The 22,355-nt window shown below is 42.0% G+C and overlaps 1 protein-coding gene across 1 annotated transcript; it reads right to left on the bottom strand.

Moving 5' to 3' along the window:
* Positions 1 to 965: 965 nt before the first annotated feature.
* On the bottom strand, positions 966 to 22,327 carry LOC145351631 (uncharacterized). Its single transcript, XM_080201199.1, has 6 exons — positions 19,794 to 22,327; positions 15,847 to 16,001; positions 13,728 to 13,746; positions 6,760 to 6,849; positions 2,944 to 5,515; positions 966 to 1,343 (listed from the first exon to the last, which is right to left on the bottom strand). Exons 1-6 carry the CDS (start codon positions 22,179 to 22,181, stop codon positions 1,339 to 1,341), a joined length of 5,229 nt encoding a protein of 1,742 aa, XP_080057325.1. The 5' UTR covers positions 22,182 to 22,327; the 3' UTR covers positions 966 to 1,338.
* Between the last annotated feature and the right edge of the window lie 28 nt (positions 22,328 to 22,355).

A 22,355-nucleotide genomic window follows, 5' to 3' on the forward strand; every position in this document is an offset into this window, starting at 1 on the left:
AGTATTCTGGGATATATCCCATTAGGCCCTGGGGACTTGTCAAACTCAATGTTTCTGAAGAACGCCAATACCTTCTCCTTTTTGATCTCAACATGACCCAAACTCTCTACACACTTTTCCCCAGACTTACCATCCATCAAGTCCTTCTCTTTGATCAAAACTGAGGCAAACAACTCATTTTTACCTCGCCCATTTCCTCTGGCTACGTGCATAGATTCCCTTCCCTGCCGATGAATGGGCCACACTTCTCCCTTGCTACCCTCTTGCTTTTTATATATGTATAAAAAGCTTTGCGATACTACTTTATCCTGTTGGCCAATGACTTTTCGTGACCCCTTTTAGCCTTCCTTTATCCTTGCTTAAGTTTCTTTCTACTGTCCTTTTATTGCACACTTACTTCGTGTGTTCGGAGCCTCCTGGCCTTGACGCTGTTTCCTTTTTCTCTTTGACTCGGCACACAACGTCTGTCATAGATTTAAATGGGTAATTATTCACGAACATAAAAACAACTAGAAACATATCCTTCCTCCAATTAACTGTTTGCAGGCTAACGTCTCACAGTGTAATCTACGATCTTCATTTTGTTAATCGCAGGAGTCAGTGATTGAGGTTCCTTACTGCGGCTATAGGGTTTCTATAAATTTGTACAATCACTGGCGATTATGTTCCATATGAAGAACAAATTCGAGTGACCTAATTCATCTATCATTTAAACTTCCCATCATTTTAAATGTTCGGGAAAATAAATATAATATCAGAAGTTTAATTGTTTTGGTAACTGTATATCTAATAAATCAATACATCAGATAATTTTATGATTAGAATTATTCATCAAGTGTAACCAAGAGTATATATAAAATAATACTTAATCACTTACAATTTCATTATTACATGTTACGTTTTTACATGCATAACACATACAGAGAAAAAAAAACCTCAGTATGTATCCTAATACGTTTGTGTTTTACGCTGGATAACAGCTGTATTTTTCAGAATACAAAAACGCAGTTTTGCTCAATTCAATCCGACAATAATGAATGAAATCTTACAGAACATCGGTGATCATTTTAGACGATCTTTATAATCCGAGAAGTCCAAATGGAAATATAAATACAAGTTTATATTTTATCTGACACAAACGTCATACATTAGAATTTGTGAGTTTATTGCCACATTTTGAAAACCTTTAATATCCTTAGAAACATGCTCGACAATAGAGGTATTAGACAGAAAAATCTCAAGGACGCAAATAGCGAAGCGATTATCTGGAACTTTTTGCATTGATTTGATGATGTCATTTAGTCAAAGTTGCGTTCGTCCGAAGTTGGCTGTTCCTTTCTATGCTGTAGCATAAGGTACAAAAAAAGCACAACATTAACACACAAAAAAATGCACCTTAACTGAATTGTAAAGATATAATTAATTAATGCATTTTTAGGTACTAGACAGGAAATTGCATATTAAAACTTTAAACCGAGACAGTCGGAAACAAATCTAATGCAATTATGTTTCACGAATATATTGGACACATTTGCAACCAACAGTGAAACAATGATTTAGATATTTTGGTTTCCAAACATATATGACTTTTGGATGGGACAAAAGGTAAGGCATTATGACAGTGCAACCAATGAATAGTTTTTGTCTCAGTTCCTTGGAGCTTGAGGGTGCTGTCAGCCCGGCACACCAACCAAAATCAGTCTATCATCTAATTCATGTTTTGCTTAGAATATTAGTGGATGCAAGAAATATAATACGCCTTTAAACATGTGCTGGTATTTGTACTTCTCTGTGATACATTCATCCCGTTTAACATCGAAAGACATATGGAGGGAATAAAAGTCAAAATCAACTGACGACGTTCCACTAATCTACTGACATTCCCCATTTCTGAGTTACGACAGACTGTTTCAATTCTAAACGTTTCTTGGTGAATGTAGGACGTCGGTCAAAAAATTAATTTTGCACGAAATCATACATTTTTTTTTATTCATGCAATTTATTCATGTAATAATTTTATTCTTGCAATTTATTTTCGATTATCCATGGGGGGGAAAAAATCATTCACGAAAAGAAAGCTGCATGCTAAACGTTTAACGTCCTTTTGGAATTAAAACTATTGCTGATCATAGTCTGTCCGTGATACCAGCCAACATTTGTGTGTTTGTTGAGGCTTAGGGTCTCATTTTAAAATACACACCTGACTTCACAGCGAACGGTAGAACTAACTGCAGTTTAGAAGACTATTCGCTGGAGTATGCGTAGTGCACGCAGACGAAGGTTTCTATTGGCCTTACAGCTCAGGAAATACATTTCATTTGCTGTGAGGCGCCCTGATGAAACGGGGTTACATTCTAGGTTTACAGACCATCCCTGGGTTGCTTTATCGGCACATTTGTAACTTTCTACAACCTTCCTGTTGTATATTAATAGAATCCCAATATTGCCTCCTTGTGGTCGTCCTGAACAATGTTTGGGGTTCTGAAAGAATCGAGCATATCTCCTTTATATTCTTGCCCATGACATTTAAAAAAAAAAGACCTTTGACGCGAATGCATGATAATTTACATCTGTTATTTGTCCTGATCATGCTGAAGGTCCACCCCGATTTGCCTTGAGTAAAGGGAGAAATTACAGAATACAAATATCATCCGCCAGGTATCATATTGGATCCGCACAAGTGAAAACGTTTCAATATGATCGGACACTGTCTAATTTAACCACTTTGTTTTTTAAACAAAGTAGATTTCACTGGAATAGACCAAATAAAGATAATCAACGAGGAAAACACCTGGTTAGCATTTTAAATGAAAATGTTTGTTTTTCGAAAACAATCTTAAGTTAAGTAAACTACTGTGATCCATATCGCACTTTTGAAACATTGTATTAAAATGCGCGTTAGAAAACGAGACAGAGAAAAAAACTTTTGAAAACTGCACTCACATTCCAAACAATCGTGGCGATGCATGTCAAATTGCTCTCCTCTGCAAATCCTATGACTCAAAGGAATTGTTTCTTCGGCATGTTTTTTCGATGTAGTGGGGGTGGTATCTTTGACTTCACTGCAGGACAAAGTTGCATCGTAAGGTTTTATGAATAAAAAATCAGTCCCCGGCGAATTAGGAGGCAAATACATCGTGTAGTGCTGACGGCCACGAACGGTGATGGCCCGGCCTTCTCCAAGGTAATTAATACTTTCTCCTGGAGTACGCCTATGATTATAGCTTTCTAGGGAAGTTGTATTCCCACAACAAATGCCAGAATTGTAACCATAAGCATTACGACCTTGTCGAAATTTAACGACGAACAGGATGATGACTGTCACAAAAAATATAAAAGAAGTTGCTCCTAAAATCATGATTAAATACAAATTAACATCCGAAAAATATTCAGTTTTCCTGGGTAGGTCACGGGGTTCTGTAAATGTTTCAGTGACATTGCCCATTATTGAGAACGAAATGGAAACTGTAGTGGAAAGGCTTGGTTCCCCATTGTCCTTCACTAGGATATTCAGGTGCTGTGTAGAGTGATCTTTGTCAGAAATTGCACGACCTAGTTTGATTTCTCCTGAGTGAAGTCCCAAGTTGATTAGACTGGTGTCTGTGGCTCCAAGTAATTTAAATGAAAGTCGAGCATTCTGGCCAGAATCGGCATCAGATGCGATTATCTTAGTAACCAAATAACCTGCGTTTGCTGACTGAGGTACCATCCTCAACATAGTTGATCCATTCCATATTAGAGGTGAAATAATTACGGGACTGTTATCGTTTTGATCCAGAATTATTACAGTAACTGTAGTGCTGCTACTCAGTTTAGGGATTCCATTATCCTTTGCTTCAACGCGAAATTGGAAACTTTTTAATTGTTCATAGTCAAAAGAGCGTAGCGCATGCAAGTTCCCACTGTTCGAATGAATATCGATATATATAGGAACAGAAGGATCCTGGTTTTGGTTACCCAGAATGGAATATGTCACATAAGAATTCTGTCCAAAATCAGAATCGAAAGCCGTAACTGTAAAAAATGAAGTACCCGGAGCATTATTCTCCTTCACATATACAGTATATAAAGGTTGCGTAAATCTTGGCGCATTATCATTTATATCTGACACAGACACCATAATGGTTTTGTTTGTGTACAAAGGTGGTGATCCAGCGTCCCAGGCGATTATGGATATGTTATGACACGGAACCATCTCACGGTCCAGTATGCCATCGGTAATCAGTTTATATTGACTCTTCACAGAAGGTTGGAGTTTAAAAGGTATGCCCTTGAGAACTTGGCAACCAACTCGCCCATTTTCTCCAGAATCAACGTCACTTATACTAACTAAAGCTATGACGGTACCCAGTGCTGCATCTTCGGGGATGCTGTTGGATACTGAGGTCACTTTCACCTCGGGAGCGTTGTCATTGACATCAATTAATTTCACCAGGACTTTAGAATATCCCGCCAGTGCCAAGATACCTTTATCTGTAGCTTGTACTTCAACTTCGTAAGCATTTAATTTTTCAAAGTCTAGAACTCCTTGAACTTTAATTTCTCCGGTTTCTGTGTTCAAATCGAACAGCTGACGTACCCTTTCGGAGGTATGACTATTGAAAGAGTACTGTACCTCAGCATTTGTCCCTTCATCCGCATCACTCGCGCTGAGCTTCATGATCAAATAGCCCTCCGGGACATTCTCAAATAAGCTGACTTCATATTTTTCTTGATCGAACACAGGCGCGTTATCATTAGCATCCAGAACTGTAATTATGACTTGGGCTGTACCTGATCGTTCCGGAATCCCACCGTCAATCGCCGTCAGGAGGAGATAAAATGTCGATTCCTTTTCTCGGTCCAACGACATTTCCAATGTTAACTCAGCAATTATGCTGCCGTCGCTTCGGTTCTGTATGTGTACGCCGAAGTGCTCGGTGGAACCAATCCGGTAGGTGGCGACGGAGTTTATGCCCACGTCCAAATCCATCGCGCTCTCCAGGGGAAAGCGCGCTCCTGGCGCAAAGGACTCTGCGATTTTTACGGAAAGCTTGCTATTTATGAATGTGGGTGAGTTATCATTTATATCCATTATCTCCACGTCAACACTATATATTTCCAAAGGATTTTCTATCAGGACTTCAAAAGAAATTACGCAGGTAGAACGGTCTTGACAAATTTCTTCTCTGTCAATTCTTTCATTAACAAACAGAATCCCGTTCTTTAAGTTTAGACCTAGGTATTTATTCCTGCCATCAGTGACGAGACGAAGTTTACGAACTATCAAATCCCCAATGTTTAGCTTTAAATCTTCAGCCATATTCCCCACAAAGGCACCACGTTCCAGTTCCTCCGGGACCGAATATCGAATTTGCCCAACAACCACTTCAGCCACAACACAGAAGCCAAACAAATAAAACAGCTTACCCGATCGCACTCGAATAGTCCTTTCATCTGTCATTTTTTTTGTTTTGGCTGGGATCAATGCGACTGCGAAATTGGAGTTAACCTTCCGCCGTTTATGTTCAGCAATTCAAAAAAAAATCCACAATAGCTCCAAATGCCGTTGTAATCGTATGCGAACATGAAAATCGTCTTTGCCTTGCAGAAGAGCGCTGTAAAACGTTCCTGCAGGAGCTCTTTGTCTTTCTGTTCGAGACTGGTCAGAGATGAAAAAGGGGGTAGATCTCTCAGAGCAAACATGCTTTTTATTGGTGGACAGCGTCACTCAGAGTCCAGCCCATTACCAGCAGTCTGTTTCCTTAAAGCGAGACTGTTTCAGAACGCATATAAACATAATTAATCTTGCACAGCCAAAAAGGCATTATTTGCGCAATATCCATTTCACGATACCCCCCCCCCCCCATTATAAATATGTACTTAAGAACCAGCATTCACTGTTTTTAAAGCGAATGACTGAAATTGCTTGTTTTCCCCTCATTGATGTTCAAGCTCACAAACTTTTGCGGCAATCAGACACTGAGCATCAACGAATAATTATTTCTCGTAATCTCTGCGTACGAAAGTAATATTTGTTGTGAAGATGGTCAGGCAAAATATAATTTAAAAATTCTCCTTTGCATGTTGCTTAACATCATTAATCGTACAGTTGCTATATTTTACTAAGATTACCCTGACGCTACCCTTCTCGGTCCCGAAATGTAACCTGATCTTTGTTGCATTTTAATGCCTCTAATGCAATGCAAGTAAGATGCGACGCGGCATAAAAAGGGCGATTCGGCCGCTTATCGCTGTGCAATACTTAGACAGAACTGTGCAATTGATTCCCATAGGATAGCTTTCCCCCACAGTCCTGCAACGTAATTCTATTCAAATGAGTGTCAAATTGCCTTGTAATGGTTCCCTTTTAAGATGGTCGTCCTATTTTTCGGTATCGCGAGAAAAAGGGACATGTCGAAACAGTTTTTGTCCTGCACTCATCAGGGCATTCGCAAGATTACCGCAGATAAAAGAGAAAAACAATTTATGAATTTAAGATTATCAGACGAGTTCTCAGTGTGATGCACTTACGCTTGCTGGAAGCTAAATATTTGCACGGAGCTCTGTTCTTCAATGACAAAATGGAAAGGTACACTCATTGAGGCGGTTTTAACTGAACCGAATAGGTGACAGTCATGATTTGGTTCATTCCTCAGGGAAATGTCTTGTCAATGAGAGCGAACCTGTCTGGTTTAATTTAAACAATGTTTGGCAGTTAATTATCACTCATCAGTTAACTGGCATTATGCATACCATTGCCTCTAAGAATCAGCGCACGTTTGCCAACCAACTGGCACCTCTTCTCATCAAGTATAAGTTGTTGTTCCTTTTCAATTTGGTGATCTTGCGAATGTTCTGACGCTTCACCTGAAGACAACAGATCCAATTTAGAAAAAGCGTTTTGAGACGTTGCAAGGGAGCATGGGTTCAGCTGAAGCGGAAAAATGTACGCTTCAGTCAGAAGAAGCTACCTGTTTGGGATTCAGTCAATGCACATGTCTAAATCCTTTAGAAGCTCAAGCTATCTAAAGCCAACCTCAAAGCTATTAAGGAGGTCCCACAGTCAATAGATGTGTACAAGCTGAAATGATTGCTGTTTACTTTCAAATATTTTGGCAGAGTTTTAAAGAACGCATCCAACCACTTAGCCACATATAACCAAATATTAAAAACACCAAAGAGGGGAATGAGGCGTAGAACAGAAGGGAACTTTGCAAACGTTAAACATGTCCCTCAGTCGTCCGCCTTGTTGGTATAGTTTTATTCAAGTAAATCGTTAATAGTAACCTGCCATGTTTCACTGTATGGAGTGGGTGCTGTTTTATCTCATCAGATGTTGATCCTCCAATTGTTAAATCTCTACTAAAGTAAAAGGTTGGATTTCCCCTATGGAGACAGGGAGTGACAGTAACGTCGAGCGTTATAATCCCAGTCCATGGGAGACGACTCCTGTTACAAGAATTCCATGACTCTCATCCAAGTCAAACTAAAATAAAAACCCTTGTCAGGCGTTATGTGTGCTGGCCGAGCATTGACAAAGACATCGAATGGATGGTAAATCAATTTTCCAGTTGTGAAGCTCAGCAGGCTGAACCACCAACAACGAATTTGCACACTTAGTAGTGGCCCGGTCGTCCAGGAGCGAGGGTACACAGAGCTTTTGTAAGCCCATTATCGGTCAAATATTTCTAAAGCTACACTCAAAGTGATAAGATGAACCACTGATGAAATCAGCAACAGCCACGGCTACCATTGACAAGTTAAGGAAGATATTTGCTATCCATGGCATTCCAGAAATGGTGATGTCAGACAATAGCACATTATTCAGAGTGGAAGAATTCAAAAAGAAAATCTCAAGTTCAATGGCATTCGCCATGTGAGGTCAGTACTCTGCATCAAATAGGCTGGCAGCGCAAGTGCAACAAACATTTAACGGAACAACGAAAGGATAGGTGAACAGGCCCCTGCCTTTATGCATAGCCAGCTTTCCTTTATCAAATGTCACCACCACAAATATGACCACAGGGAACAGACCAGCTAAGCCGCTTATGGAACGTCTGTTATGAATAGATTGGACACGATATACCCAACTTTGGCAGGATGGGTGGAGGCTAGGCAAGATAAGTGACGATGCAGGAAGAAAAAGCTGAGTGCTTAAAAAGGAGGATATCCTCTATGTTAGAAACATTTCATCAGGGCCAGGATGCATGCCTAGTGAAGTGCACAGGACCGGTATACTACATCATGGAGGTACGAGACTGCAAACTTCGGAAATATGTGGGCGACCTGCTCAGAAGTGCAGAGATATCCAGGCGATCCCTGCTGAGTGGCTGGCATGATAGCACAACGGTTGGCATTGCTGCTTCACAGTGCCAGGGACCCTGGTTTGATTCCAGCTTTCGGCGATTGTGTGGAGTTTGCACGTTCTCCCCCGCCCATACATGGGTTTCCTCCACGTGCCTAGGCTCCCTCCCACACTCCAGAAAGTGTACAAGTTATATTAATTGGCCCTGAGTGTCCCAAGACATGTAAGCTTATTCGATTAGCGGTATAAGCACGTGGGTTATGAAGATGGCACCTGGGTGAGATTGTCTGTCGAAGAGACAATGCAGACGCAATGGGTCGAATGACCTCCTTCCGAACTGTGGTCTTTCAATAAATCTATGATTCATATGTTAGTTCGAGGCTGCTAAGTCTGGATACTGTAATTTCCGTGAACAACGTGAAGCCTCAGCAGCCTTTAGGGGAGAAGTCGGTGAAGCCTTAGCTGCCGAAGAGTCACAGGATACTATCCCTGCCATTCTCGTCTGTGTTGACTTGCCCCTTAAACACGGACCAACCTGCCATTGAAATGAAGCGCTGAAATAAGGCCTTGAAGTTTCCGGACTATTTTAAACTTTGATAAGCATTTTAGAGGTTTTCCTGGATGCGATTTTTTTCACATGAAAGCCTGTGATGGACTACTAATATTCTTCTTTGTTTCTCTTCATGAATGTCAGATTTTGGCGGGAAGGTGTGTTGTAGGGCGGCGCCTGAAAGGCGTGTTATGTAACCGACCAGGACCCTGTGGATCACTCCGGACGGAAACTAGGCCAATCGGCAGGAGTGTGGGGACCATGGGCTGACGACGGACTAGCTGTTGGAGCGCGGGAATCCAACAGGAGCAATCATGCTAGTTTAGCTGTACCTTGTTGGTTCTGTACACAGACAGCCTTTTGGCAATAAAACATTTTAGTTTCAAACTTCATCAAGTCGCCCTCGAGCTATCACAGTAGTCATTTGTTCTTTCCTTTAATGCATCCTTATTAGCTGTCCCTTATTTCGTGACGCTTCTTTAATTGAGCGTAAATTTTGTCCTTGGGAATAGGCGCTAGTAGCTTTCCAGGACGGCAAACATTAGACGGATTGACGTGAGATTACTGCGATTCATTGGCATTCATCTTTGAACAATAATGCCATTGGCACTAAATCTATATCCAAATAGGACTGCAAGAGTGCGGCACGACGTTCTGATAGATATATCCTCTCTTTTCTTCGCAATCACGGATGCACCTTAAACAGCCAGATAACATTGAGTGTTGTCAAACAATCTGACTACTACATTTCAGTGCATTTTTCTCCTTATCAATTGCAGCAACCGCCTCCTGTTGCACTGCATTCATCCTCTTCTTTTTCATTCAATAATTTAGGAATTCCAGGTGTATCCACAACACAATTTAATTTTGTGACTGGAATGAGCAATAAGAGTAACTAACAATTTATTTTTATGCAGCGAAAGATATGTAGGAGCCTTCATTCTAAAAGTTCTTTTGCCAATATTATATTTCTTTTTAATCAACATCTGTGCTCTTTATTGGGCATTGCATCAGAGATTCCTACGAAAAGCGAACGCAAGGGAGCCAACCTCCACTGGCTAGAATTATTCCTACCTCAAAGTAATATCATTGCCGTGGGTAAAGATCAGCAATGCGTCTTTGCACGTTAATGCAGAATTTCTAGGCATTGCCCCAGGCCTTGGTATCGTCACCTTGTTTACCAATGAAATATCTGCATTGATATCATCGGAGCTAGGATAATCGCGCGTGACTGCATAATATTCAGTTCCTTTCGCAACTGCTAAGGTGTTGATGCACTCTATTCCTGCATGAAGCAAGATCTGAACAATATTCAGATTCCTGCTAGTCTGCGGCCCACCCACCACCCCCCCGCCCAACCCCGCCAAACACTCAGACACAAGGCCCATCATCACGTTCCGCGCGATTTTTCTCATAAGTATGATTTTTTTAGTGGTCTTGTTCTGTTTCTGTTCACTGCCATAGTCATGAATATATTTTAACGCACACTGTAAGGTTTCGTATTTTTGTTTTCCTTTTGCCGTTATTTTGATTGCGATATTTAGAACAATATTTCAGCACAAACGTTTCCAGTTACATCCTGTTGTTTATTTGTTCTTGTGTTATTTAATACTATTTCAATTTATTCTTGTCATAGAGTCATAGAGGTTTACAGCATGAAAACAAGCCCTTCAGCCCAACTTGCCCATGCCGCCCTTTGTTTAAACCCCCAAGCTAATTCCAGTTGCCCGCATTTGATCCACATCCCTCTAAACCCATCTTACCTATGTAAATGTCTACATGCTTCTAAAAAGCCAACATTGTACCCGCCTCTATTACTACCTCTGGCAGCTTGCTCCAGACAGCCACCACCCTCTGTGTGAAAAAAAAAAGCCTCTCTGGACACTTTTGCATCTCTCCCCTCTCACCTTAAATCTATGCCCTCTAGTTTTAGACCCCCCCCCCCCCCCACCTTTGGGAAAAGAGATTTACTATCTTGCTGATCTGTGCCCCTCATTATTTTGTCAACGTTAATAAGATCATCCTTCAGCCTGCTACGCTCCAGAGAACAATGTCCTAGTCTATCCAGCTTCTCCTTATAACTCAAACCATCAAGTCCCGGTAGCATCATGGTAAATCTTCTCTGCATGCTTTCTAGTTTAATAATTTCCTTTCTATAATAGGGTAATCAGAACTGTACGCAGTATTCCAAGTGTGGCCTTACCAATGTTTGTAGAACTTCAACAGGAAGCCTCAACTTCTGTCTTTAATGGTCGGACCGATGAAACTAAGCATGCTGAATGCCTTCTTCATCACTCTATCCAACTGTGATTCCACTTTCAAGGAGCTATGAACATGCATCCCTAGACCTCTTTGTTCTGTCACTCTTCCCAATGCCCTACCATTAACTAAGTAAGCCTTGCCCAGGTTCAATCTACCAAAATGCATCACCTCGCATTTATCTAAATTGAACCATTTGCCATTCGTCAGTCCACTGGCCAATTTATCAAGATCCCGTTTAATTCGAAGGTAACTTTCTTCACTGTACACTATGTTACCAATCTCGTCTTGAACTGTTCACCATTTTTGCTACACTTCAGCGGTATTCATTGAACAGAGTATACTACTGATTATATATCGACAGAGGTAGGCAGATATTTGGTCTCTCCGGCAATCAAGTTATATCGTGAGCAGCAGGGAAGTGGAGTTGAGGCAGAAGATCAGCCGTCCTCACATTGAATCATGGCAAGTTGTTCCGGTTCTGTTCCTATTCCATTTCTTTTTATTCTGCTCAAGATAATGTGCCTTTTGTTAAATGTGTTATCCCATCTCTATGTCCCCTCATTATATTCATCCTGTCCAATATCTCAAAACATCAATAGCCGTATTTGCTCTATTTGCAATGATAGAAATAAATCATTCATTCCGAACCATGACCATGAATTCTGCCTGTACAAGCAGTTCTCTCGTAAGCCCTCCCATTTCCTTAAGTATACCAACGTCAATGAATTTATAATAAATCGCCGGGTTTCCGTTGAGTTTACTCGAACTTATTGCAGTTTGTTTGATTTCGTAGTTCAGTTTTAATTTCAACCATGTACTTACTTTCACATACTCAGGTGCATTTTCTTTTTAACTTCATTTTAAATAAAACTTCGCGGGCTTCATATCAAAAAAGACAGCTACTGGATGTGGATATCACTGGCTAGGACTGCACTTATTGTCTATTCCTACTTGCCCTTCAGTAGATGATTGTGATCTGCCTTCTTGAACGGCTGCAGTCCCTGAGGTGTAGGTAAATTCAAATTCTGTTAGAATTCTAGGATTTTGACCAGACGATAGCGAAGGAGCGGTGATTTGTTTCCAAACAAGGAGCATAACTTCCAAGTGGTTGTGTTCTCAAGTAGATACAGCTCCTGTTCATCCAGAGGAAATTGGGTTGTGGATTTTGAAGGAACTTGGTGACTTCCTTCAGAGCATCTTGTAGATGGGCTACACGGCTTCCACTGTTCGTCGCTGGCTGAGGGATTAAATGCTAGTTTAAGGGATAGCAATTGAGCGTTTTGCTTTATCCTGGATGATGTTAAGTTTCTTGAGTGTTGTTTGAGCTCAGTCATTCAGGAAAGTAAAGAGTATTCCATTAAACTCGGGACTTGCACATTGTCAATGGTGCGCACGCTTTGAGTCGTCGGCATGTGAGTTGCTCGTGGCAGGATTCCTAAGCTTTAGCCTGCTGTGATAGCCACACTATGTATAAGGCTAATGCAGTTCAATGGTAACTCATGGAATGTACATAGTAGGGGAGTCATCGATGGTAATGACATTGAATCCCAAGGGGCGTCTCTCGTTGGAGATGGCCGTTACCGGATACTCGTGAGGCCCAAATAGTACTGACCAGTTGCCAGCCAAAGCCTGGATATTGCTCAATTCTTGATACCTTTGCACATGGACTGCTGCAGTGTCTACGGAGTCGCGAATTGTGCTGAAAATTGTGCAGTCATCAGTGAACGTCCACAGTTCTGACCTTATTATGCAATGAGGGTTATTGATCAATCAAGCGAAGAACGATGGGCTAAAGACACTGCCCTGAAGGACTCCTGCAATAATTTCCTGGATATGATACGTCTGATCCTCAATCCCACAACCGTTTTCCTTTATGACAGGAATGACTCCAACCAGCCGAGAGTTTTCTCTCTGATTCTTTTGTTTTGCTCGGACTCTTCAATGCCATTTTCAGTCAAATTCTGCCTCGATGTTAAGGGCAATCACCTTCACCTCACCTCAGACATTCAGCTAAGTTTTGAACGAGGCCAGGAGCTGAGTGACCCTGGCAGAACGCACGCTGGCTATCTGTAAGAAGGTTATTGCTCAGGATGTGTTGCTTGATAGTGCTTTTCAGGACTCACCCCATCACTTTACTGATGAGCAAAAGTAAACTGATGGTGTAGTAATTGCCCTGGTTGCAGTTGTTCTGTGTCTTTCTTACAGGACATACCTGGGCAGTTTCCCACATTGCCGGATAAATGCCAATTTTGTAGCTGTACTAGAAAAGCTTGTTGGGAGGAGCGCCAAGTTCTTGACACAGCCCTTCAGGATTATTGTCGGAATACTGTGAGGACCCATAATCTTTGTAGTCTCCTCCGCCTTCAGCTGGTTCTTGATATTACGTGGAGTAAAATGAATGTGTGAAGACTGGCATCTGTGAATTTGCGGAGTTCTGGACACACCTACTTTCCGCATGCCGTTTGTTACCTCACCTTTTACACTTCCATGAATTACATAGTAGCATGGTGTCAGGCTTGTAGTATCTTCCTACACCACAATCTTCCTATACCTAACATAAATGGTAATTAGTGTCGGAGTTTATTTCAATATTTATTGTATGTTACCTTAGTGATAATGTTAACTTACCTCATTCATGTCGCTCGACCTTGAATTCATGAACGAAGATAATTGACTTCAAATGGATCTGCATTACGCATGATTCTGTGACGTCATAATGGCTCAATTCCCACTTTTCCCAAGGAAGCTCTAAACCAATGGACACAGTACATATGGCATCCCTTCTCGTCACCTGTTTTCGCTTGGCAAGTTAGGGGTAATTGTCCGAGTTCCTGAGGATGTTCCTGAGAAAAATCTTTTCCACTTCACGTATATTTTTCATATAGAAGTTCGGAGATGCCGATAGAATGAGCAAATCGGCTTAGTAATATATTGGATATTTTCACAGAGGACTTTGTCATAGCGTTTTGACCTGTTATTCCGCCCCCACCCTCCCCCGCCATTTCTTGCCACTTGACCTTCTGTTTCGCATTGTTCACTGTTATTGCAGTTAATCCATATACACATTCGAATTGTCGCAGCCGTCAAGCGTCAGCTTTCGCCGAATAGGTGTTTCGCTGTCCTCGTCTTCATTTGAAATTTTCGGCACTCATTACGGGAACTGATTGGCATTTCCCTCCCTCACTGTCCTCTTGTTTTATTCTGCCTTCCGTGCTGCCCGGCCCAATGTAAAACGAAATGTCCTAACAATAGGCCGCGACTGAGTTCATGGTATTTGCTTAGATTCTCAGCGTTGGCAGTGCGCACGGTGAACCAGGGCACCAAGTACTGGAGTGAAAGATGAATGAAGTGGCAGCTGGTCTGCATCATGATAACTTTCACTAGCACTGACATTAAAAAGGATATCTGGGTCATATGAAACGGGTAAGAGGTGAAGCCCCAATTGCATGTTGCTGAAATTTTCCCTTCTCTCAAACAAAGGATTCCTCATCGTGCACCGCAGGCTCCCTCATCTGCTCATCATCAGCTGACTTATTAAATAATATTAAATCATTACTGGGACATGGAGGTCTCTCGTCGGGTCAGCATCTATTGCTCATCCCAAATTGTCCTTCCAGCATAAGGGACTTGATGAGATCACTCCTGGATTAGTGTGTGCAACTTTGGTCTCCCTATCTGGGGAAGGATGATCTTGCTCTGGAGGAGTGCAGCAAATGTTTGGCAGATAGATTTCTGAGTAGATGGCGGCACTCAAGTTTGAGTCCGTTAGGCTTATATTCGCTGGAGTTCCGAAGAATGAGGAGGTTCCCATAGAAAACTATAACATTCTAACAGGATCAGACAGGGTAGAAGCAGAAACGATGTTCGTGATGGCGGGGTAAGTCCTGAACCAGGGTCATAGCCTATGGATAAGGGGTAGCCCGTTTTACGACTGAAATGGAGAGCAATGTCTTCACCCAGAAAGTGGCAGGTCTGTGGAATTCGGTACTGCAAAAAGCAGCCGAGGCCAAAACGCAGTATGTTTCCAAGGAGGGGTAGCTCTTGGGGCGAAAGGGATCGAAATTAAGCGACAGTGACAAGGCTCAAGTGCCGATTGATAGCACTTTCGCTGAGCCCTTCCATCACTTTGTTGATGATCGAGACTAGGCTGTTACGGCGGCAGGTGGCTGAGTTTCAAGTGGGGGATATGGCATGCCATGGTGTTACAGATGATGGTTGACAACAATTCTGCTGCTGCTGCTAATGTCCTACTGCGCCTCATACATGCCCAGTCTTAAGTTGCTCGGCCTGTTGGAAACTAATGTCATTGAGCATCGTGATGTTGCCACGCAACACGATGGAGGTATCCACAGTATTAATTCTTCATCTCCACAAGGACGATGCAGCGATCGCTCCTACAGATACTGCCTTAGACAGATGTGTCTGTAGCAGACAGGTTTGTGGGGCTGAAGTCAAGTATGTTACTTCCACTTATTAGTTAGCTAACCACGTGCCGCAGACCCACTATAGCAGCCATAGCGTTTAAGACTCTGTCTATGCCAATGCTACCGAAACATTTTTGGTGACGGCCATTGATGTGTCCCTGCCCACCACTCTCCCTCCCCCCCCCCAGCCCCGCCCAACTCCCAGAATATATTATGAGCCCTTTTCAACGGCAAAGTTTCGTTCAAGTAATGGTCAACATGGAGAAGTGTTTATTCATCAATTGAGGAGATAATACGTGGTAATCAGCAAAAAGCTGACATACCCATGTTTGGCCTTATGCCCCGACGCTTCATAGGGTCCGGAGTCGATGGTGAGGGCTCCCAGGCAAACTCCTTCCCGAGCGCACACCACAATACTGCGATCTCTACTCGATCTGCCCTTTGGCGGCACAGGACAAAGCCAGGACTGCTGAGGATACTATATAGACCATTATCCATAATGTATGTTTCCATGAGTATGACTACGTCAGATTATTGCTAAACCAGCTCTCCAATTTTTGATGCACGCTCCTCGGTGTCAGAAGGTGGTCTTTGGGGATCGAGAAAGATAAGGTTGACACTGTATTTTACATGCTTTATTCGATGCAGGATGATCCGTTCACTTTTGTTTTCTTTTTGGCGGACAACTGAGTGGCCTGCTAGGCCATTTCAGGAAGAATTAAGGCTAAGTCAGATTGTTGCATCTGAAGTCACATGTATGCTAGACCAGATAGGCTCAACAGATCTTGAGGTCTTTAGTGAACCAAATGTTTTATTTTCTCACAATCAAAAATGGTATCATGGGCATCATTAAACTTTTAATTCCAGGAAAATATTGGATACAAATTCCGACATCTTCCATAGTGGGATTCAAACCAAGCCTCCCTCCATACCCCGCCCCCACCCTCCCCTCCTGTACGGCCCCCCACCGCCAGAGCATTACACCGTCTTTCTATTACTACTTCAGTCCCAATACAATTCTACCTTGCAAGGCATTCCTGCTCTGTGTTGGCATATATTGTGCAGCATTTCAGGCTACAGTCTAGAAGAGAAAATTACTCTGGAATACGAATGGATTGCCCACATCAGTCGAGATACTTGATTTTATGTTCAGCAGAACAATAGCGTGTTCAATAATAACTCCAATGGACACAAAGAAGACGTGTTACCTCAACACTGTTGCCTGACAAGTTACCTCACACATATGAGTAACTATGTCTTTGATGATTTCACCTATCTTGAAGAATGAATCTTTAAATGTTGGAACATTTGAGGCATCGACGTTGCGGAAATTCATAATTGTGTGGCTACTGCAATGGTCATTGACAGACACCTAAATTATATGTTTTCACCGTTTGCAGACCAGGTGAACTTTAATGGAATGGAAGACCTTATTGTTAATGAAGGCCATTCCTTTGTGTTGATGATGTTGTGAGCAATACATCTTGACACCTGGATATCAGAATACTCTTGGCACTGAAAGCTTTCAGGTCTTGTGGGTTGATTTGTATTGTACAGGAGAAGGGTGTGTTGTTGCAATTGTACAGGGCCTTGGTGAAGCCACACTTAGAATACTGTGTGCAGTTTTGGCCTCCTTTTCTGAGGAAGGTAGTTCTTTCTCTAGAGGGAGTGCAGCGAAGGTTTAGCACGCTGAATCCGGGGTTGGAGAGAGTGATGTATGAGGAGAGATTGACGAGGTTAGGACTGTTTTCGCTGAAATTCAGACGAATCAGGTTGGGGGGGTGGTGGGTTCTCATCGAGAATTATAAATTCTATCAGGACTAGGCAGGGTATGTAGAAGCATGTGCCTGATTGTGGGGGAGTCCAGAACCGGGGATCACAGTCTGAGGATTCGGGTAAATCACTAAGGATGGAGTTGAGGAGGCATTTCTTCAACAAAAAGTGGTGAGCCTGCGGAATTCATTATCACAGGAAGCAATTGAGGCCAAAACATTGAATGTATTCAAGAGGTGGCTAGATACAGCACTTGAAGCGAATGGCATCAAAGGTCATGGGGGGGAAAACAGGATTAGGCTATTGAGTTGGACGATCAGCCATGATCGTGATGACTGGCGAAGCAGACTCGAAGGGTCAAATGGCCTCCACCTGCCCCTATCTTCAATGTTTCTATGTTTGTGTGTGTGTGTGTGTGTGTGTGTGTGTGTGTGTGTGTGTGTATGTATGTGTGTGCGCGTGTGTATGTGTGTGTGTGTTTGTGTGTGTACACATATCTATATATATAATGGGTTAAAGAGGTTGGAAAGGTAATTAAAACGTTACTGTTGCCTGACGACAGCGGTCAGGTGACAGAAGCCTAGAAAACGAACGAGCTGGGTGAGATAAAAGCAAAATAATGCAGCAGCTGGAATCTGAAACAAAAAACAGAATTCCAACATTTTCTGTTTTGATTTGGGTGAGAGACTGTTTGGTATTGGTGGAAGAGAGAAGACGGGGATTTTTAAGATCACTGAGAAGAAAGGCTATCGGGGACAGAAGTTGATTGAATGATCAGTTTTACCACCCCGTAATGTGATCAGTTTAGTCGAGGTACAACTGGACAATGGAGCTTAGGTAACTGATTCGTTTGCTCTGCGGAAGAAGAAAGGTTTCTGGTGCGGTTTTTAAGTGTGGAGACGAATTGGCTGAGGAGCATCAAGTGAATGGCCATCAGCGCACCGAATGAAAATTGTTTGTCGCTGCACCAATTCCAAGCGAGGACACTGTGGCTAGCTAGTGGTCACTCTTCACTATACCTGTCTTAGCAGGCACGTACATGGGGGATACATGACAAATAAATCTTCCTGCAGCCCTGTTTTTGAGTTATTATCTACGAGGCATGTGCTACGGTTCAGGAGAGACAGCTGGGCAGACAGTTGCAAATCCGCCCATGAGCACATCGAACGAGGAATGATGCAGGTGACATGATATAACATGATGTTCAAATCTTCTTTGTAAGCTGTGCAAAAAATATTGTAATGTATATATTATTCCTTATCTTTAATTAAAACAGAATTGTTACGCAAATGAGGAATCAGTTTTGAATCTCTGAATAGACACCTATAGGACTTCCTTATTTTTTCTTCATTCTTATCAAGTAATAGCCCTTACAACTCAACATAAAGCGTTTGGTAGCTCGTTAATTGCATGTTTTTTCTGTTTGGGTAAAGTACATGCCCTTCACCACCTAAATATGATAACGTGTGCAAAGAGCATCACTTCAGATACATTTTTTGAAATCTTAATTATTAGTTTATTTAAGGGTCTGTGTGTTTGGCTTAGGAAAGCTGATTACAGGGGCAGTGGAAACAGATTCAATAATAACATTGGAAAGAAACTTAGATACAGGGGTGGAGGGAAAACTTTGCATGGCTATTGAGATAGAGCAGTGGAATGGGACAAATTTTGCTGCATCAAGGAGCCGCCATAATAGACAAAATGAAACTCCCATTGTGTTATATCGTCTATATATTTCTATAGTTTTCTCTGTATCATATATTAACTCACATTTCCCTCAAGTATTTGAATAGGACCTGGCTCTACTCCTTTCTTTAAAAATCTCTCAGTTATATTTTGGACCGCACAAAAGGATATTTCCTTTCCACCCTAAACGACCATTGGTTTGTGAAATGTCTGGGCGAACATAGTCGATGAAAGATTGTTTCAAGAAGATGTAACTGCCTTTTATGAGTATATCGGATCGTGAAACAACCACTAACCTCTAGTGAGAAGTATTTGTCACACAACTTAATTTAATTCCAAGAGATTTGTGTATAAAATTCTACTCAGCATTTCTGTAAAATAAAATGAAATACAATGTAAGTTATGATGACAGATACTTTAAAGTAATGGCATTTACAAATGATCTCACTTTGTCTTCTCAGTCAGACAGACACGAAATAATTGCTTGAATAACAGTTTCTGTGGAAATATTATATGCAGTGGGGTGACGCTGCAAAATTTCTAGCGAGTATTTTCTGTGATTTTATGCAAAATTACAATACATTGTGGGGACCAATAAGGAATAGGCAAGTAGGTCTTGCACTAGAAATCGTAGCATATGTAATTTTAGCTAGATAACATTATGGCTCATCTTAAGAAATTCGTTGGTCGCTGCAGCGCAGGATGAACGTGTACATTTTAGTTCGTCATGTAACAGTTATTCAGGGAAATCCATACATATGTTTATATTGCTTCAACAATAAATTTGTTGCATGAATTATTGCTTCACAACGTTGTCATGAACCGTAATGTCACTCAGGGGTAAAGTGGGATGGGAGGTATTTAGGAACAGAAAATCACTCTTGGATGATTCTGGCGATAAGCGAACCGTGTACCGATGAGTTTCGGAAACAGGGAGCGTCTGGCCAGCTCCATAATAATGCAAAGCTTCTAACTGTCTGGCTCTGCGATGAAAGACATCATTGGAATTTCTACGCATGCAGCAACTGCAACAGGAAGGGCTATGGTGACCTGTGTAATTTTGGTCTTTCCTGCACTTCAGGACAATCAAAACTATAATAGTTGCGAGAAATATGACACTCGTTGAACCAAATATTATTATTAAATACATATTTAGATCTGAGACGTAAGCTCTGCTTCTGAAATGATCTACACCGTCAGTCGCGCTTTTTGTAATATTCGCCTGAATCGTAAAGAAGATTGTGACCGTGCTTGATAGACTCGGCTGTCCATTGTCCTTCACCAAGACAACCACTCTTTGTGCGGTGGCGTCTTTTTCCGTCAATCTTTGGGTAGTTCTGATTTCTCCAGAGTAACGGCCCACAGTGACAAGACTCAGATTAGAAGTCTCAGAGAGCTGGTAAGAAAGCCGTGCGTTCTGGCCGGAATCAGCGTCATCAGCAATTATCTTGGTGATTAAGTAACCTGGATATGTTGACTGAGGTATAATCACCACTTCTGCCGTTTTGTTCCACGTTAGAGGTGAAGTAATAAGAGGAGCATTGTCATTTTGATCCAAGATAATAACGCTAACCATTGACGTAGTGCTCAGCCGCGGTGTTCCAGCATCCTGCGCTTGAACTTTGATGTGCATTTTCTTTAACTGCTCATAATCAAATGATTGCAGTGCATAAATTATTCCACTTTTCGAGTTAATAGTAAAGTAAGCAGGCGCGGGTGTGTCTGGCATTTGATTTTCCAGAATGGAATATGAAATGTCTCCATTTTGGTCCAAATCGGCGTCCAGAGCAGTAACCGAAAAAATAGATGCACCTGGAGTATTGTTCTCCATCAAATACAAATTGTAATTGGATTGTGTAAACCGCGGGGCGTTGTCGTTTATATCAGAGACCAAAACGACGATTGTTTTGTTTGCTGAAAGTGCGGGTGACCCAGCATCCCACGCTGAAACGGAAACGTTGTACCGTTCAATCGTTTCACGATCGAGTATATCTGTGGTCACCAACTTGTAATGATTCTTTAAAGCAGTTTCGAGTTTAAACGGCATGTTGAGTGGAATCTGGCATCGAACGCGCCCGTTTTCTGCAGTGTCTCTGTCTGTAACACCAAAAACAGCGATCACGGTACCCGGCGCCGCATCTTCTGATACCATTTTGGTTGCTGAGTTCAGTTTTATTTCCGGAGTGTTATCATTCACGTCGAGTATTCGAATCATAACTTTGGCATGCCCAACATTTGGTGCATTGTCCACAGCTTGTACCGCAAGCTCATAAACATCGGCGGCTTCAAAGTCCAGCAAACCTTTAACTCTAATCTCTCCGCTGTCTGCGTTCAAACTGAACAACTCGCGCTCTCTTTGTGAAGCGTAATTACTAAATGAATATTTAAATTCAGCATTTGTGCCTTCGTCCAAATCAGTTGCATGCAGCTTTACCACCAATGTACCTTTGGGTGAGTTCTCAAACACACTTGATCTGTACACTTCGAGGTCGAATACAGGCGCGTTGTCATTAATGTCTGCTACGGTAATGATAATCTGAACTGTGCCAGATCTCTGCGGGGTTCCACCATCAATAGCCGTCAAAATCAATGCAAAGGTTGATTCTTGTTCGCGATCCAAGGGTTTGTCCAACAGCAATTCAGCGATTTTGCTCCCGTCGTTTATTGTCTTCATCTTTAGGACGAAATGTTCATTCGAGCTAATGTGGTAATTGCTTATAGTGTTTGTACCTACGTCTGGGTCCTGCGCGCTCTCGAGAGGGAAGCGTGTTCCTGGTGTAATTGTCTCTGCCATCTGCAATGTCATTATCCTTGCCGGAAAAGTGGGTGAATTATCATTGACATCTAATATCTCCACTTCGACAGAAAACATGTCCACTGGATTTTCCACCCCGAGATGTAAAGAAACAGTGCAGGTGGAGCGTGCCATGCAAAGCTGTTCCCTGTCGATTCTTTCATCAACGATTAAAATCCCATTTTCCACATTTACCTCGAAATATTGCTTTCCACCATCAGAGAGCAGCTGAAACTTTCGAGCTGATAATTCCTGAACGTTTATCTTTAAATCGTCAGCGATGTTTCCAACAAACGCACCGATTTCCAGCTCCTCTGGGATTGAATAGCGTATTTGCCCGCCAGCCAGATCCGGCATGAAAAGCAACAACATATAAAATGCTCCGGCTCTGGGTTCAGTCGCCATCCTTTTGAATGTTGCTGAATATCTGATTTCCTGGTAAAGGAATCAATCTCCGCCTTCCTTTATTTCAACGAGAAGTCTGTTTGCATCAAAATGCCGATATTAAATACAAAAATGCAGAAACGCGAACAGAGCAATCTTGCCGAACATGGCTGCGTGAGGAAAAGCAAGCACTGT

Source organism: Carcharhinus amblyrhynchos, chromosome 13 (assembly GCF_965287045.1).
Source record: "Carcharhinus amblyrhynchos chromosome 13, sCarAmb.v2.hapA, whole genome shotgun sequence".
NCBI classification, from domain to species: domain Eukaryota; kingdom Metazoa; phylum Chordata; class Chondrichthyes; order Carcharhiniformes; family Carcharhinidae; genus Carcharhinus; species Carcharhinus amblyrhynchos.

What these genes read in the sequence shown, in the direction of transcription:
- LOC145351631 (XM_080201199.1), bottom strand. Translation starts at nt 22,181, where the DNA reads ATGGCGACTGAACCCAGAGCCGGAGCATTTTATATGTTGTTGCTTTTC. An exon ending in ACATTACGGTTCATGACAAC is followed by an intron (nt 16,002 to 19,793) that starts GTTGTGAAGCAA and finishes TGGTCTATATAG; the next exon opens with TATCCTCAGCAGTCCTGGCT. An exon ending in GTGCCAGTTGGTTGGCAAAC is followed by an intron (nt 5,516 to 6,759) that starts GTGCGCTGATTC and finishes ATTTTTTTTTGA; the next exon opens with ATTGCTGAACATAAACGGCG.